Below are 13,962 nucleotides of genomic sequence, written 5' to 3'. Positions count from 1 at the left end.
TCCTGCATTTTGGCTAGGAACCTACGTGAGCGGTCAGACGTGTAGCAGCAGGAACTGGAAAAGTTCCTTTCCAGACCCATGCAGTGGAAGAGCATGGGAAATATTCATGGAATAGCATAGCTGCTCCTCGATTTACACTTGACCATTGCTTATCCAGCATCTTCTTAAACACCTCCAGTATATAGGTTCCACAACTTCCCTAGGCATAGTATTCCACTGCCTCGCTGTTCTAACAACGAAGAAACGTTTCCTGATGTCTAATCTAAATGTACTTTACTGCAGCTTCAAGCCATTGGTCCATGTCCTGCTTCAGCAAGAGAGAAGGTGTTTTCCCTCTGTGGCAGCCTTTCTGATATTTAAGAATATTGTGTCCCCTCTTAAGTGCCTTTTCCACAAGCTGAACATGTCTCTCCTTGTATGACTTGCCTTCCAAGCCCTTTCTTATTTGTCACCCACTTCTGGACCCTCTCTAACTTCTCCATGTCCTTTTTAAAATGGCGAGCCTGGAAGTACACACAGTACTCGAGATGAGGCCTAACTAGTGCCAAATAGAGAGGTGCTGTCACCTCTCATGTCTTGCACTTAATTGATGCAGCCCAAAATTGCGTGCATCTTATGTGCAGCTGTGTTGCCCTGCAGACCATACTGAGTTTGTGATCCACCAAGACTCCCTCCATAATGCTGCCATCCAGCCAGTTGTCACCCATTTTGAATCTGTGTTTTTGCTTGTTTTTCCTGAGGTGTAGCACCTTGTTTGCTTTGGGTCGACTCATGGCTAGGAGTGAGGTTAATTGATCAATGAGACCATTCTGGTCACAACTCAAAAGTTTTCTTAGGGTATGCCGTAGCAGAGACGTATTGGTACTAATAAAGACCAGGCTTACATAGCCTTGGATTCAGGAGGAACAGGTCTGCTGGCCAGGTGTCTTTGCTTTTCTGAGGACTTTCACTGAGTTAGGTTTTGTTTGTTTTTTCTTCTGGGCTTCAGGAAAAGTCTAATTTTGTTGCTTGCACCATGCCCAATATTTATAGATGCTAATAATTGATCTTGGATTGGTTTTATTTAAATTTCTTTTTTTCACAGGAACTTTTGGAACAGGATGGAACTGGATTTTAATGGTTCTGGGAGAGGGGTCTAGGGATCACCTTGGCTAAGGCTCTTTATTTTGGGTTGTCTGACCCCAGTCTGTTAATCAGAAGTTAATCTTTACTTTTAATCAAGATCTTGTTAATCAATTGAAATGTTTTTGAGATAGCAGAAGGAAAGATGTCTTACTTCCCACTGAGGCTTGCCCTTTGGCTTGCGCCAGTTACTTACTGTGACCTGACAAGGCTGCTTTGCTCTTTCCATCCTCAAGGCTGCCTCTGCATCTACAATCATTTAAACATGTTAGTAAAATACACTTATCATAGCAAAATAACTATTAATACTTATGGTCACCTTGGTTATTAATGTTTTAGGATGCAGTTGTAATACAGAGTATTTAGGATACAGGCGCTTGGCTTGCTGTTCAGTCATCTTTCTGCAGCTTTGACTCGGATTTCCTGAAAATGGCCAAGCCTGATATCTACACTTCCCCTGCAGTTTTTTCTTATGCTTTGGATAGCATATATTTGATCGAGTTATAGTGCTGCTTGTCATCCATAACTCATGCTGCACGGGCCTGTGCATGGTCTACAATCTTGCATTTGTCAGCATTGTACTTTACCCTCTTAGCTCAAACCCAGGTTACCAATCTATCAAGATCCTTCCAAATTGTGCTGCTGTCCTACAGTGTGTTCACAGTCCTCCTCAGTTTCCTATTAGCAGGTGACATGTTTAAGAAACTCTCTATTCCAGCATCCAGATCATTAAATAATTGTGTTGAATAGTATTTGGCCTAGGACAGACAGACCCCAGTGGGAATCCAGCCAGAAACAAATTCTGTTTTCACGTGGATCCATTTATAATTATCATTTACTTGCAGCTATTGAGCGAGTTGTCTATCTGCCTTGTAGTAGTTGTATAATTCTAGCCCACATCTTCAAGTTATTTGATAAGGTCATGTAGGACTTTGTCAAAAGCCTTGCTGAAGTCCGGATACACTATATCCACTGCATTCACTTCATCCACCCAACTAGTTATCTTGTTGAAAAAAGGAGTTCAAGTTTGTTTGGGACAGTTTGTTCATAGTAAATCCATGCTAGCTGCTCATGATCAGCTTTTCCTTCTGATATGCTCAGACATGGACTTCCTTATGATATGCTTGAGTAACAAATAGCTTCCCATATACTGAGGTGAGACTAGCTGATATATAGTTCCCTGGCTCTTCCTCTTCAAGATAATCCTTATTAGCTGTCTGGGTGCAGCTTAATTTTTCTTTTGTGAAGACTGAGGTAAAGTGGCTGGTGAGCAGCTCTTCCTCCTTTGCTGCTTCTCTTAGGAGTTTGCCTTGGCTATTTAACAGTGGCCCCACAGCTTCCTTGGTCTTTCTTTTCTGGTCAAGATACTTAAACCTCTTGTTGTTCTTGCCCTGCTGTCCATAACATGTGGTGGCAATGAGTTCTACACTTTAATTATACACTGCATGAAAAACTTCCTTTTGTTAGTTTTAAACTTACTTCCTACTGCTTTTATTTTGTGACCCCTAGTCCTTGTATCTTGAGAGATGCCAAATAATAAATCCCTATCTACTTCACCACTTAGTATTTTGTACACCCTTATCATGTACCCCCTCAAGTGTCTCTCTTCTAAACTTAACAGGCCTAGCCTCTTTAGTCTCTCCTCGTATGAAAGCCCCTCCATACCACTAATCATCCTTGCTGCCCTTCTTTTTTTGAGGTGTAGGGACCAGAACTAAAGCACAGTATTCAAGGTGTAGACGCACTATGGATTTATAAAGGAGCATAATGATGCTTTCAGTTTTGTTTACAATTCCCTTCTTAATAAGGGAATTCCCTTTTCTTTTTTTTGCCTTCTTGATGGCTGCTGAGCACTCTGGTGTTTATAGTGAGCAGTTCACAACAATTCCCATATTTCTCATCTGTGGTAAGAGGTCATGCAGAGCCTATCATACTGTAGTTATAGTTTGGATTATTTTTGCCCATGTGCATCACTTAACACTTATCTAATTTGACTTTCATCTGTCATTGAGTTGCCCATTAACTCAGTAGTGCCAGATCCTTCTGTTTTTCCTTACAGTTCACCTTGGTCTTTACTACTTTGAATAATTTTGTGTCATTTGTAAATTTGGCCACCTCACTACTCATCCCTTTGTCCAGATCACTTGTATGTTAAACAGCACTGGTCCCAACACAGATCCTTGGGGACCCTGCTGTTTACTTCTTTCCATCCTGAAAACTTCCCACTTATACTTGCTTTTTGCTTTCTATCTCTAAACCAATTACTAATCCATGAGCAAATGTTCCCTGTAATCCCATGACTACTTAACTTTAAGAGCTTCTGATGGGGGAACTTGTCAAAGGTTTTTTGGAAGTCCAGATATACTGTCAACTGGATCATCCCATCTACTTGCTTATTGACACCCTCAAAGAACTTCTAGTAGGTTGGTGAGACATACTTTACTTTGTCAAAGCCATGTTGAGTCCTCCCCAGCAAGTCACGTTCACCCATGTGTTGAACAATTCTTACTTTTATTATTGTTTCCAGCAGTTTTCCTGATTCCCTTCTAGGGCATTCTTTAAATATGGGAGTCACATTAGCAACTCTCCAGTTCTCTAGTACCAAGAAATGTTAGGAATTTTTAAGGAAATGGTAAACAAATCTGACAGCATCATTATACCCCTTTTATAAATCCATTGTGTGTTCACACCTTGAATACTGTGCCAATTCTGGCTTTAAACTTTTGTCTTCCTGGTTTTTGTCTCTGCAAGTTCTTATTGTTTCTTGGTGTGCTTCTCTGGTGACCTGCCCATCTTTTCATTGCCTGTATGCTTTCCTTTTGTATATGAGACACACCCTAGAAGCTCCTTGTACAGCTACATTGGTCTCTTGTTTGTCTTGTGCTTCCTTTGTATCAGAACAGCTTCTAATATTGTGCCTTTTAAAAAGTTCCCAGCCCTCCTGGGCCCCTTTTATCCATTAGTCTGTCCTCCCATGGCACCTTGCTTACTGTTTCCTTGAGCTGATTGAAATCTGCCTGATTTGAAATCCAGTGTGCTCTGCGGACTTTATACTTTCCACATCTCAGAATCATGAATTCTCAGGTTGTGACTGCTGCCCCCCAAGTTTCCTGTCACCTTCACATCCTTCACCAGTTCTTCCCTGTTGGTCAGGACAAGATCCAAAATAGATTGTCCTCTAGTTGCGTCCTCAGCATTCTGGAACAAAGTTGTCTTCCACAAAAGTTAAAAACTTGCTTGACATGTTATGTTTGGCTGTATTATTCTTCCACCAGCTATCCAGAAAATCAAGGGCTCTCATCAGTACTCTCTCATAACTTTTCTGGATAATTTTATCATCATCTTAAAGTGCATCATCCATTTCTTCTGCCCGACTTGGCAATAAATCCATACCGTTATATTGGTGCTGTATCTTTCATCTTCACCCAAATACATTATGATCTTTTACCCCCTTCCTCCTGAACCAGAAAACAAGTGTATATATTTTTGACACCACCACCTCTTTTTTTTCCCCCCATTCCTGTCCTTCCAAAACAGTATATCCTTCAACCTTTATGTTGCAGTTGAAATAGCTGTCCCACCAGGTCTTTCTGATAGCAATCAGATCATAGGACTTTTCATAGGCTATGGCTTTCAGCTCATCTTGGTTGTTCCCCATACCTCTCATTTGTATACAGGCAAGGGACTTATTTTTGCATTCTGACCTAATGGTTTTCCTTTTCCATCCCTTGTTGCTCTCCTGTGGCTCTATGGCCCTTTCCACCTGTAGTGAACATTTTCCAGTCCTCGTACCTCTGTATTTTTTCTATATCACTAAAGAATGACCACGAGAAAAATTGGGGTGAAATTACAAATGGAGTAAGGGCCATGTACTCACAATTATCCTGGGATAGACATTTGCTCAATGCAAAGAGGCTATTTAATTGCTCCACTGACACCTAGTGGTGAGAAACTGTAATAGTGTACTTGACTCTACAAAACCTTTCAATCGCGCTCCCTGCGGCCGTGAAATGAGGACTGTCCCTCGCTTTGCCTTGGTGTAAAATATTTCACAATGTGAAATGCAAAGGAGACCTGTGACTGGGCTTTGTCTATACCAGATTATACCATTTTAATTGCACTGGGGTAGCAGCTTGATGACCTCCCCCACTGCCCCACTACTGTGTGGAAGAGGTTCAGTTAGTGTATACTGCTTCCCCACCCTGTCTGGGAATAGCCATACCAATAGAAGGCAAATTTATTCTCCGATACCTGTATTCACATGAGGGGTATACCAGTATAGCCATATTGCAGGGGGAGAGGGCAGGGAGGAACTGACACATATAGTTAAGCATTATAAAAAAAGGCTTACAGACCAGGCACTCTTCCATTGGAGACACCCAAACTGGCTGCTCTTCAGTCACCCTTCTTCCTTTTTAAATTAGGTCCTGTCTACAATACAGAATTCTGCTGGCAGAGGGGTGGGCGTGGAGAGCTCTCACTCCATACCCAGTGTACTTCTGCTGCAAAACCCCCAGTGCAGACACCATCACAGCTGCCACCTGAGGAAGCTGGCATAGCTCTGATGGCAGAGAAGCTCCTGCTGACAGGGATGCATCTACAAAGAGAGCATCACAGTTTGAGTAGCAGCAGCCCTATAGTGTAGGCTTAGCCTTAGAAGTGAGTGTTAAGTGTCCCGAGGCTATGTGCTGTTATTGAGGGGCACCTGGACTTCATGGGAAGAGAAGTTAAAAAATGGCAGCTCCTCCACTGCTGTAGGAGGACATGTCCTATGTGTGTGCGTCTCCCCAAAGACTCTCTCTTGAGCAGAACATCTCGGTCATTTTAGTAAACGTAGGGTCTTCTGCTGGTGTGACTGGACGCTGAGTGGCTGTGGGACCAAACTGCAGATGGATGTTTAACCTCAAGCCTCTAGCAAACCAAGGATACCGCTGTGGTTTATTATCTAGTATTATTAGCACCAAGATGGCTGAGATAAGACCCTGATGGTGCTGACCAGTGTAGGATTATCCAGCAGCAAGCCCTGCCTCTCCAACTTCGCAGTCTAAAGGAGGCAAGTGAGACCAGACGTGAACAAGGAGACCAAAATAATTAGGATGCCCAAGGTGGTGACTTCCGCTACCACTACCTCAACTGACTGTGGGCAGAGGTGGGAGGGACAGCACCAGGTATGCCTCTGAAGAGGCAGCTACATGAAGGGAGGAGCCAGGAGGGCTTCAGTGTGGAAGCAGAGCCTGGGTTAGGGGGAGGCTGAAGCAAGGCTGCCATCCTCGAAGCTGGGAGTTGTTCTCAGCCTACGGTCTCAGCTAGAAGTGCCTCTGGAGCTGTGACTTCCCAAGATGCCTGCTGGGCCTTTGGGCTATCTCCTGCATCCACTGTGTGCCCAGCAAAGTTAGCAGGAATCTGGGCATGCAAAAGGCATAAAGTTGGGTTGTGACCTGACACGGAAATTGGGACATCCTGCTTCTGTAAGTGTTGTCCCATCCTGCTTGGGATGGCACTTGCAGAGCAGCTCTGTTGCATGCACCCAGGCCAGGGCAGCCTGTTGGTTCCTGACCATGTGGTCAGGCTACCCCTAGCTGTATAAGGGAGAAGCTGCTCTTCCCCCTGTGACCGACAGCAGGGCTGTTGCCAAACCAGACTGCCCAGTTTCTTGGGGCAAACTTCCCCCTTTTCCTCCCTGTTTGGGAGTATGTGCCACTGACTACACAGTATCTCTAATCCTGACGATGTTGATGCTTCTCCTTTTAGCTGAAGACACGAGACGGCTCAGAGTTCTTGATCCAGCATGATTCTGAGGCCATCATTGCCCCGTGGCAGAAGGCAATCTCTGAGACCATCAGCCAGCTGGTGAGGATGCGCTTTGCTTGGCTTCAGTATACATGCTGATCCCTTAGGGCAAGCCATCTCTGGGCACTGAGCGTGGGATCGCTCCACCAAGTTAGCAGCAGGAGCGTCTCACACTCGCACAGGGGCCAGGCCATTTTGTTCAGAAAAACTTTGCAGAGCTCTTGTTGTAATTGAGAGGGGGCCCTAGACCCATCTGAATCTCTCTAATGTGGTTTGCGCACCATGCCAGCATCCTCAACAGGGCAGTAGTCTTTTTCCATTGTAGCTCCTATTCTTGTTTCCTTCCCCATCCCTTCTTCTGCTTTGCACCCCTGCTCACCCAGCCCTCCCTCTCCCCAACCCAGCTCCTTGGACAAAGCTATGTTTACAGTGTGGCATCTTCAGACACATTTAATGAGGTCAGTCTTTCAAGTGAGATTTCAAGATACTTGAGCTACTAGCAGCTCCCTTCAGATGACCTCAGGTTCCCAGGAAAGGTTGGGTTGGAAGGACCTCAGGAGGTAATCTAGTTCATCCCCCTTGGCAAAGGCAGGATTGTCCTTGACTCTGACTAAACCATCCTAGCCAGCCTTCCTCAGGAGTTCCCAGAAGTACTGGACGCCCCTTGCTCGCCACCACAGAGTTTGAGCTTGGGACAAAGTTTCAAGTATAACCCTATTGTCATCTATTGGCAGTCATGCCTTGGAGTCCTGGTCCAGGACAGGGGCTCTGTTATGCTAGGCAGTGCACTAACACACAGCAAGATGGTTCCTGCCACCAAAGGCTTTACAGGCCCAATGACTATTTCTAAATGGACTAGCACCCAACATGTTCGGGTGTCAGGGGTGAGAATTTCCAACTTACCTGTGGTCTTTCTCCAGTGTAGCACTGATGTGCGTTTCAGGCGCTTGGTGAGAGCATAGTGCTCCCTGCCTGGTCTTAAATGCAATTGAGCCATACTGGGTACTTAGGAGGGGTTTGGAAAATAAATCTCATGTTGTGCCTGTGTTAGTCCACAGACTTTTCTCTGGAGGATGCTGATGAAATTGCAGCAGACTATGCAGCCAAAGAAAGATTAGGAAGTAATGAAGAGAAGAGGACTCCAGGTTAGTAACTGAGACATGAAGGCAGTAACTTGCCAGGTGCCACACTGTATCGCTGCTCAGGCTAAGGTCCCAGCACTGTATGCATCCACACCCATCATTCTGGTTCAGGCTTACTGGCTGTAGACGCATCGTACTGAGCTAATGATCTGATGCCCTTTGGGAACATGCAGCTGAGCCCTGGGGCCTGCCGTGTAGGTTCTTCAGGCTAAGCAGTGGAATTGTAGGGCCATATGCCAAGCTGTGTCCTGGGAGGCAGCACAGAGGTCACAGGAGTGGGTGGTGAAGGTAACTGTTCATATGTTGAGTCAAGGCTGTGGGCACTCAGAGGCTGCTCTAACCAGCACAAGCAGCCATTTATCTTCTGGCAGCCTCCCCAGAGCCACCCTGTAACTCAGTCTCCATAGCAGCTCCAAGGTTTATGACTCTCCTCCGTCTTGGCCTTGCCTTGGTGTGCCCAGACTTTGTAGAGAACAGCATAGAGCAGAGGATTTCTCCAACAGGCTCATGTGGCTCATTTAGAGCCCAGTTATACTCCCAGAGTGGGCAGCAGCAGCTCCATAACAGTTGCTGCACTCCATTTAACAAGCCTTCCTGGTAAGGGGGCAAGACGGGGATGCAAAGGCAGGTGGTTTCACCTGGCTCAGCAAGCTATATATATGACTTGTTTGCAAAGCTGTCTTCCATTGCTGGGGAGGATGATGGGGCAGCAGCACTAGATGTGCCAACTGTTTATGGGTACATGAGGCAGGGACTGTCTCCTGCTTTGACAGAGAAGCTGGAGCATGGTGTTCCATGGTATCAGGCTTCTAGCAGCAGTGGGACTGCGGAAAGTGATGTGTATCCTACAGATCCCAAAAAGGAGGGTCTGCCAAATTGGTAGGTAGGTGTGGATGGGATGTGCCAGAGTGCTGGTAACCTACCACTGCCCTTGGTGGGGAGGAAAGCAGGCAGGTGGGATCCATCCTCCTCCAGTAGAGGGGGAGGACTTGGGAGATCTCTCTTCTTCCTGTCAGCTGTTGCTGTGCCTCTAACCCTCAGCTCTCCCTGTTGCTCCAGTCCGTATCACCCTGGCTGGCAAGTTGGAGAGATGCACTTGTGGGAAAGATGCTCCATTTAAGCCAGCAAGTTGGGGAGAGCTGGTTCAGGGCATCCTTACTCCCCCCCTGTTTGAGGGGTGCTGCCTCCTGTGTGTCCCAGTCCAGGGCTGAGCCCAGATACCCCCTGCTGTCCTTCTTCAGTGTGGGGGCTTTGCTGGAGGTTTCCCTCTGACTAGCTCTGCCTTGTCTCCTGCAGGCTCTGGGCTGTCAGCTGCCACCACGAGCTCTGAGAGTGACTCCAACAAGGTTCGGAACAAGCTGCTCAAGTTCCTTCAGCGACGGCCAACCCTGCAGTCCCTGCGGGAGCGAGGATACATCAAAGGTATAGGCCAGACTGCCCACACTGGGGGACAGGGAAGGGGGATGTCTTGTTGGAGAGGAAACAGCCCTTATTCCAGGAGCTATGGGGATTCTAGCACAACCATCTGGGGGAAACGGGGAAAGTCTAAACGATTGCCTGTGCCCAGGAAGGCTAGACATTCAGCTCCCCTGGCATCCAATGTGAGTACCTGATGGGGGACACCACCACTACCTTTCAAGGGGTGGGAGGATATGGCTGACTCCACCACCCTGTTGGGTACAGGAAGAAATATCCCTGAGTCTCGGGCTCTTGTTCAAATGCTGTTAGCTGTGAAACTACATCATGGAGCTAAGCTGTAGGTGCAGAGGGTGGGTCAATCAGGCACACTCACAGTGCACATAGTGGGGTGATGGGGTGTGCACATGTTGTAGCCCATCCTTCACCCCTGCAGGATGATAGACGCTTCATTTTACCCAGAAGTTGTGGCCAGTGCAGAGGCAAGATCCAGCCCCGTGATCTATATGTGCCACTTCGGTTCCCACTGCTGTAGGACCTGAGCACCTTTCAGTCCCTGAAATGTATTTACACTTGTATGCTCGTGTAAAGCAGACTTCAGGTACTGCACGTTCCCTGTCTGTCCAAAGAGGCTAAATGCTTTGGCCAGGGTCCTACAGGGAATCGGTGGCAGAACAGAGACTTGAACCCAGGCAACTCTTAGGCAAGTCTCCAACTCCCCTCTGATCAGAACTGTCCCATTTGCCCTTATACTGTATGAACCGACTGTGTCTTTAGTCTGAGAAACTATGCTAATTCTAACTATTCCCTGAGCCCCCAGCTTAACGCCCACTGTGACTAAGACCACTTGCCCTCCAGCTTGCTGCTCATAGCTAAGCCATTAGACTCAGGAAGCCAGAATTGTCTGTGAATTCTGTTTGTACAGCATCTGGCACAGTGGGGCCCTCGCCCAAGGTTGGGGCTCTGAGATGCTACTATAGTGGCCTTAAGTAGCAGGAATATATGGATAAGTGATGGGCATTGCTAACGCTGCTTGCACAAGCAGTGTCTTGGGCTGAGCTTGCCTCTCTGAGCTAGGGTGGCCTCTTGTAGGTATGTGGATATCTATGGTGATTATTCCTCCTAGATTGGCTCCTTTAGGGTTGTCTCATTCCTCTCAGCTGAGGGTCAGGATTCTCAGCTGACCCTCTGGTCTACAGCTGCATACCTATGTGGTTGGGGTCTTGTGGTTTGTTTTTCAGATCAGGTGTTTGGCTGCTCTCTGCAAGTGCTGTGTGAGCGAGAACGGAGCATGGTGCCAAAATTCGTGCACCAATGCATCCAGACGGTGGAAAACAGAGGTAGGTTTGCAGACTGGAATGATGGGAGAGCCAAAAAGAAATCCCTGCCTTGTGTAATGGAGAGGAAGGGCCCATCTACATCATCACTGGCACTGCACCCCCACCTGACTGACCTAGTGAACCCTGGCTAAAGCTCAGAGGGGCTGCAGATCAGGGTGTTCGCTTCCCAAGTGTCCTTGTAGCCAATTGCTTTAATCACTGGAACAGCATGCTCCTGCCCGTGTGCTGTATCATCAAATGCTTCTGTGGAAAGGTTTCTTTAGAAGTAGAAAAGAAAGTGATACACAAGTTTTTTAAACCTTCCCAATCTGCCTTCACCTCTGATTGCCCCCTCTACTGTGTGTGTGTGATGCAGAGTCTTAAACCCTTTCTGCTGTGTTCCAAAGCACCGCTCCCTCAATGTGAGCCCAACAGATCAGGCAAATGGGGCTGTCTTCACTGCAGTTGGAAGATCTATCTGCACTAGATCTAATTTTAGATCTAATTTGCTCAGGTAGCAATTTTGGGGAAAATGCAGCAAGATGAGCTTCAGTGACAGCTGAACAAGTCTGCCGGGGTACTCAGTCAGGTGGCTAGCCTAAACTGTCACTGCAGTTATTACCCATGCTAATTAAGTTATGGGCATGCCAGCCTGTTGTAGTTATACCCTAGCTGTAGATTAGGCATACCCCAGCAGTCTGTTCTATGTATGAAACTCAACATTCATTCCTCCTCATTAACCTTTGCCTGGTTAGCGATGGATCTAAATGGTGGTTTTTCTCTTTGGTCTGATAGGCTTGGACATTGATGGGCTGTATCGAGTAAGTGGAAATCTGGCAACAATACAAAAACTGCGCTACAAAGTGGATCATGGTAGGACTGGTTTCTTTGGGCTTTTTTACCTTTTCATAGCTCTCTTGGGTCTTATATAGATATTCATTTTTTCCTGGGAGAGTTGCTGCTCTCCCAAGAGAAACCATGAATGTACAGATACTCAGGCTTTCTCCCACAGTAAAAATGACTGCTCCAGGAGAAAGATAACCTGGGAACAATGAGAGTTAAATCACTCCCAGGAAAGTTTGTCCTGGGAGAGTGAATGTCTGTACATGCTGTGTCTTGTCTTGGAAGAGAACATAGTCCTCCCAGCATTTGCCCCTCCTTCCTAGGGAGATGTTATATGCCTTGCTGGACTCTGCTGATCCAGCAGAGAACAGAGCAAACCCCCCCTCCCCGCCAATCCCCACTTTGCACTACAGGGAAATAGGCCTGACCATGGGCAGTCTGGGTCAGCCAATCAGAGAGGTGTTGCCAGGCAGACTAAGGAAGACCGTAAAGCATGCTGAGATGTCCCCCAACCTGGCTGCACAGTATCGACACCTGTAAGCTCTCCAGTCTTCAGGGGGCTTGGCTTACAAACGTCTGTATGTGCAGCTGTGGCTTGGTTTCTTTTACCAGGGGAACACCTGGGAGAATTCTCCCCGATTCTGTTTGAATGTGTGTATGCAGCCTTAATAAGCCCCCCCTTGGATACTGTCCAAGCCCTGGCCTTCCAACCCCCATTCCTCGTAGACTTACCTGCATCCAGCTGCCAGGGCTACTCCCAGTACCCTGCCTGGCTGCATGTTGGCCACATGCATGTGTGTGTGCATGCACACAGACATGGTGCCCCCTGCCTCCAATTGCCCCAGCCCCAAGCAGCTCCTGCTAGGGCAAAACTGATGCTAAGCAGAGCAAAATCCTGGACACTTTTTCATATTTTAAAAAAACACCTGGACAGAGATTGGAAGACCCAAAAAGAAGACATGTCCAGGAAAAAACTATCCATGAGAGACTAAATGCACTGAGCTCCTTCCATCTATGAAAACCAAAGTTAAGAGGCAACTTAAGCACATCCTGCAAAGGCCAGTTCCTGTGTAGACACCTGTTAAAGGTAGCTGGGCACATTGGGCCCTTTGAAAACCTGGCCATGGATCTCCAGCACAGGGGAGGTTGCTGATGGCTGAAGGCTCCTTAATGTATCAGATAAAGGTGAAACATGATCCAGGGGCTGGAGACTGAATCCAGAAAGCCCCAAACTGGAACCAAAGTGCAAACTGTCAGCACTGAGGGTGACCGAACATTGGAATAAGGGGCCTAGGGAAGGATGGGCTCTGTCACTTGCAGCCTTAAAGATGAGACATCTGTCTTGTCTATCTCCTTCAGCTGAATTCTGTGGTAGACATAGGAGTTAGTGGCTTGGTCCAGTACTCTCAGGGCCAGGTTCCTCTTGCCTGTGCTGTGCACAAAATTGTGTAGGGGGATGGCAGGTGGAGAAAGAGGGAAGATGGGTCTTGCGAGTGCAGGGGAGTGGGGCTGTGCAAGGGAGTGGAGTTGGGCTGGGAGATCAAAAGAATTGAGAATCCCTGGTCTCATGTATCCATTATCTCCCTGCAGATGAGCATCTGGACCTAGATGATGGCCGGTGGGAGGACGTGCATGTCATCACAGGAGCCTTGAAGCTTTTCTTCCGCGAGCTGCCAGAGCCCCTCTTTCCTTTCAGCCACTTTGATAAATTCATCACTGCCATAAGTACGGATATAAACACCAATCACACCCTGCTTGTCCATGCTGCATGTGTCATTTAGCTAGCATTCTACCCAGCAGGGCCATGTCCACCAGGATTTCCCCAATATATTTGCCCCCCCACACCCCCTCCACACTGTTCACCCACAAATCCTGGTCCTGTCTCTGAAACTTGGAAAAAGCTTTGGTAGACTCTCTAGAGAGGTTTTCAATTGCCACTAATGCTGTGGGGTTTAATCACAAAATGTTGGCACAAATTTAGGCCAGTTTGTGCAGACCATAGCTCTGATGTGTGTGTTGGGGGGTGAGTTTGTTTATAGCCTGGCAGCTGGCGCTGTTCTGTAAAATAGCTCTGCTCCTTGGAACAAGCCCCCTGGCCCTGTGTTTAAGCTGACTTGTTTACGAAGTGGCACTACAGCTGCATGGAAGGTTGCACCTCAGAAGCATAAGTCAGAGCCAGGAGTTGTGGGTCTAGGTCACAGGTGCTCAACCTCTGGCCTTTGGGCCAAATGAGGCCCAGGGAGCCATTGCATCTGGCCTGCAGGCCTACTTATGGGTCAATGGAGCAGTGGCAATGTAATATGGACACCCCCCCCCCCCCCCAATTCCCA

The 13,962-nt window shown here is 47.2% G+C and overlaps 1 protein-coding gene across 8 annotated transcripts in view; it reads left to right on the top strand.

Annotated features, from left to right (window-relative positions):
- Nucleotides 1-13,962, top strand: part of ARHGAP27 (Rho GTPase activating protein 27) — a 69,367-nt gene that overhangs the window by 47,623 nt on the left and 7,782 nt on the right. For all 8 annotated transcript variants that reach the window (XR_002098695.1, XM_019523564.1, XM_019523569.1 and 5 more), the window contains exons 8-13: nucleotides 6,874-6,972; nucleotides 7,964-8,057; nucleotides 9,351-9,476; nucleotides 10,712-10,810; nucleotides 11,585-11,662; nucleotides 13,223-13,357. Coding sequence is in view for 7 of the 8 variants with exons in the window: in XM_019523564.1 (XP_019379109.1) it covers nucleotides 6,874-6,972; nucleotides 7,964-8,057; nucleotides 9,351-9,476; nucleotides 10,712-10,810; nucleotides 11,585-11,662; nucleotides 13,223-13,357 (631 nt within the window). In the remaining variant the exon portion in view is untranslated. The remainder of the gene's footprint in view (nucleotides 1-6,873; nucleotides 6,973-7,963; nucleotides 8,058-9,350; nucleotides 9,477-10,711; nucleotides 10,811-11,584; nucleotides 11,663-13,222; nucleotides 13,358-13,962) is intronic.

This window comes from Gavialis gangeticus, unplaced genomic scaffold (genome assembly GCF_001723915.1).
Source record: "Gavialis gangeticus isolate Ggan-Ray unplaced genomic scaffold, GavGan_comp1, whole genome shotgun sequence".
Classification (NCBI taxonomy): domain Eukaryota; kingdom Metazoa; phylum Chordata; order Crocodylia; family Gavialidae; genus Gavialis; species Gavialis gangeticus.
Note: the sequence above shows the minus strand (reverse complement) of the source record. Positions and strands in the feature narration are given on the sequence as shown.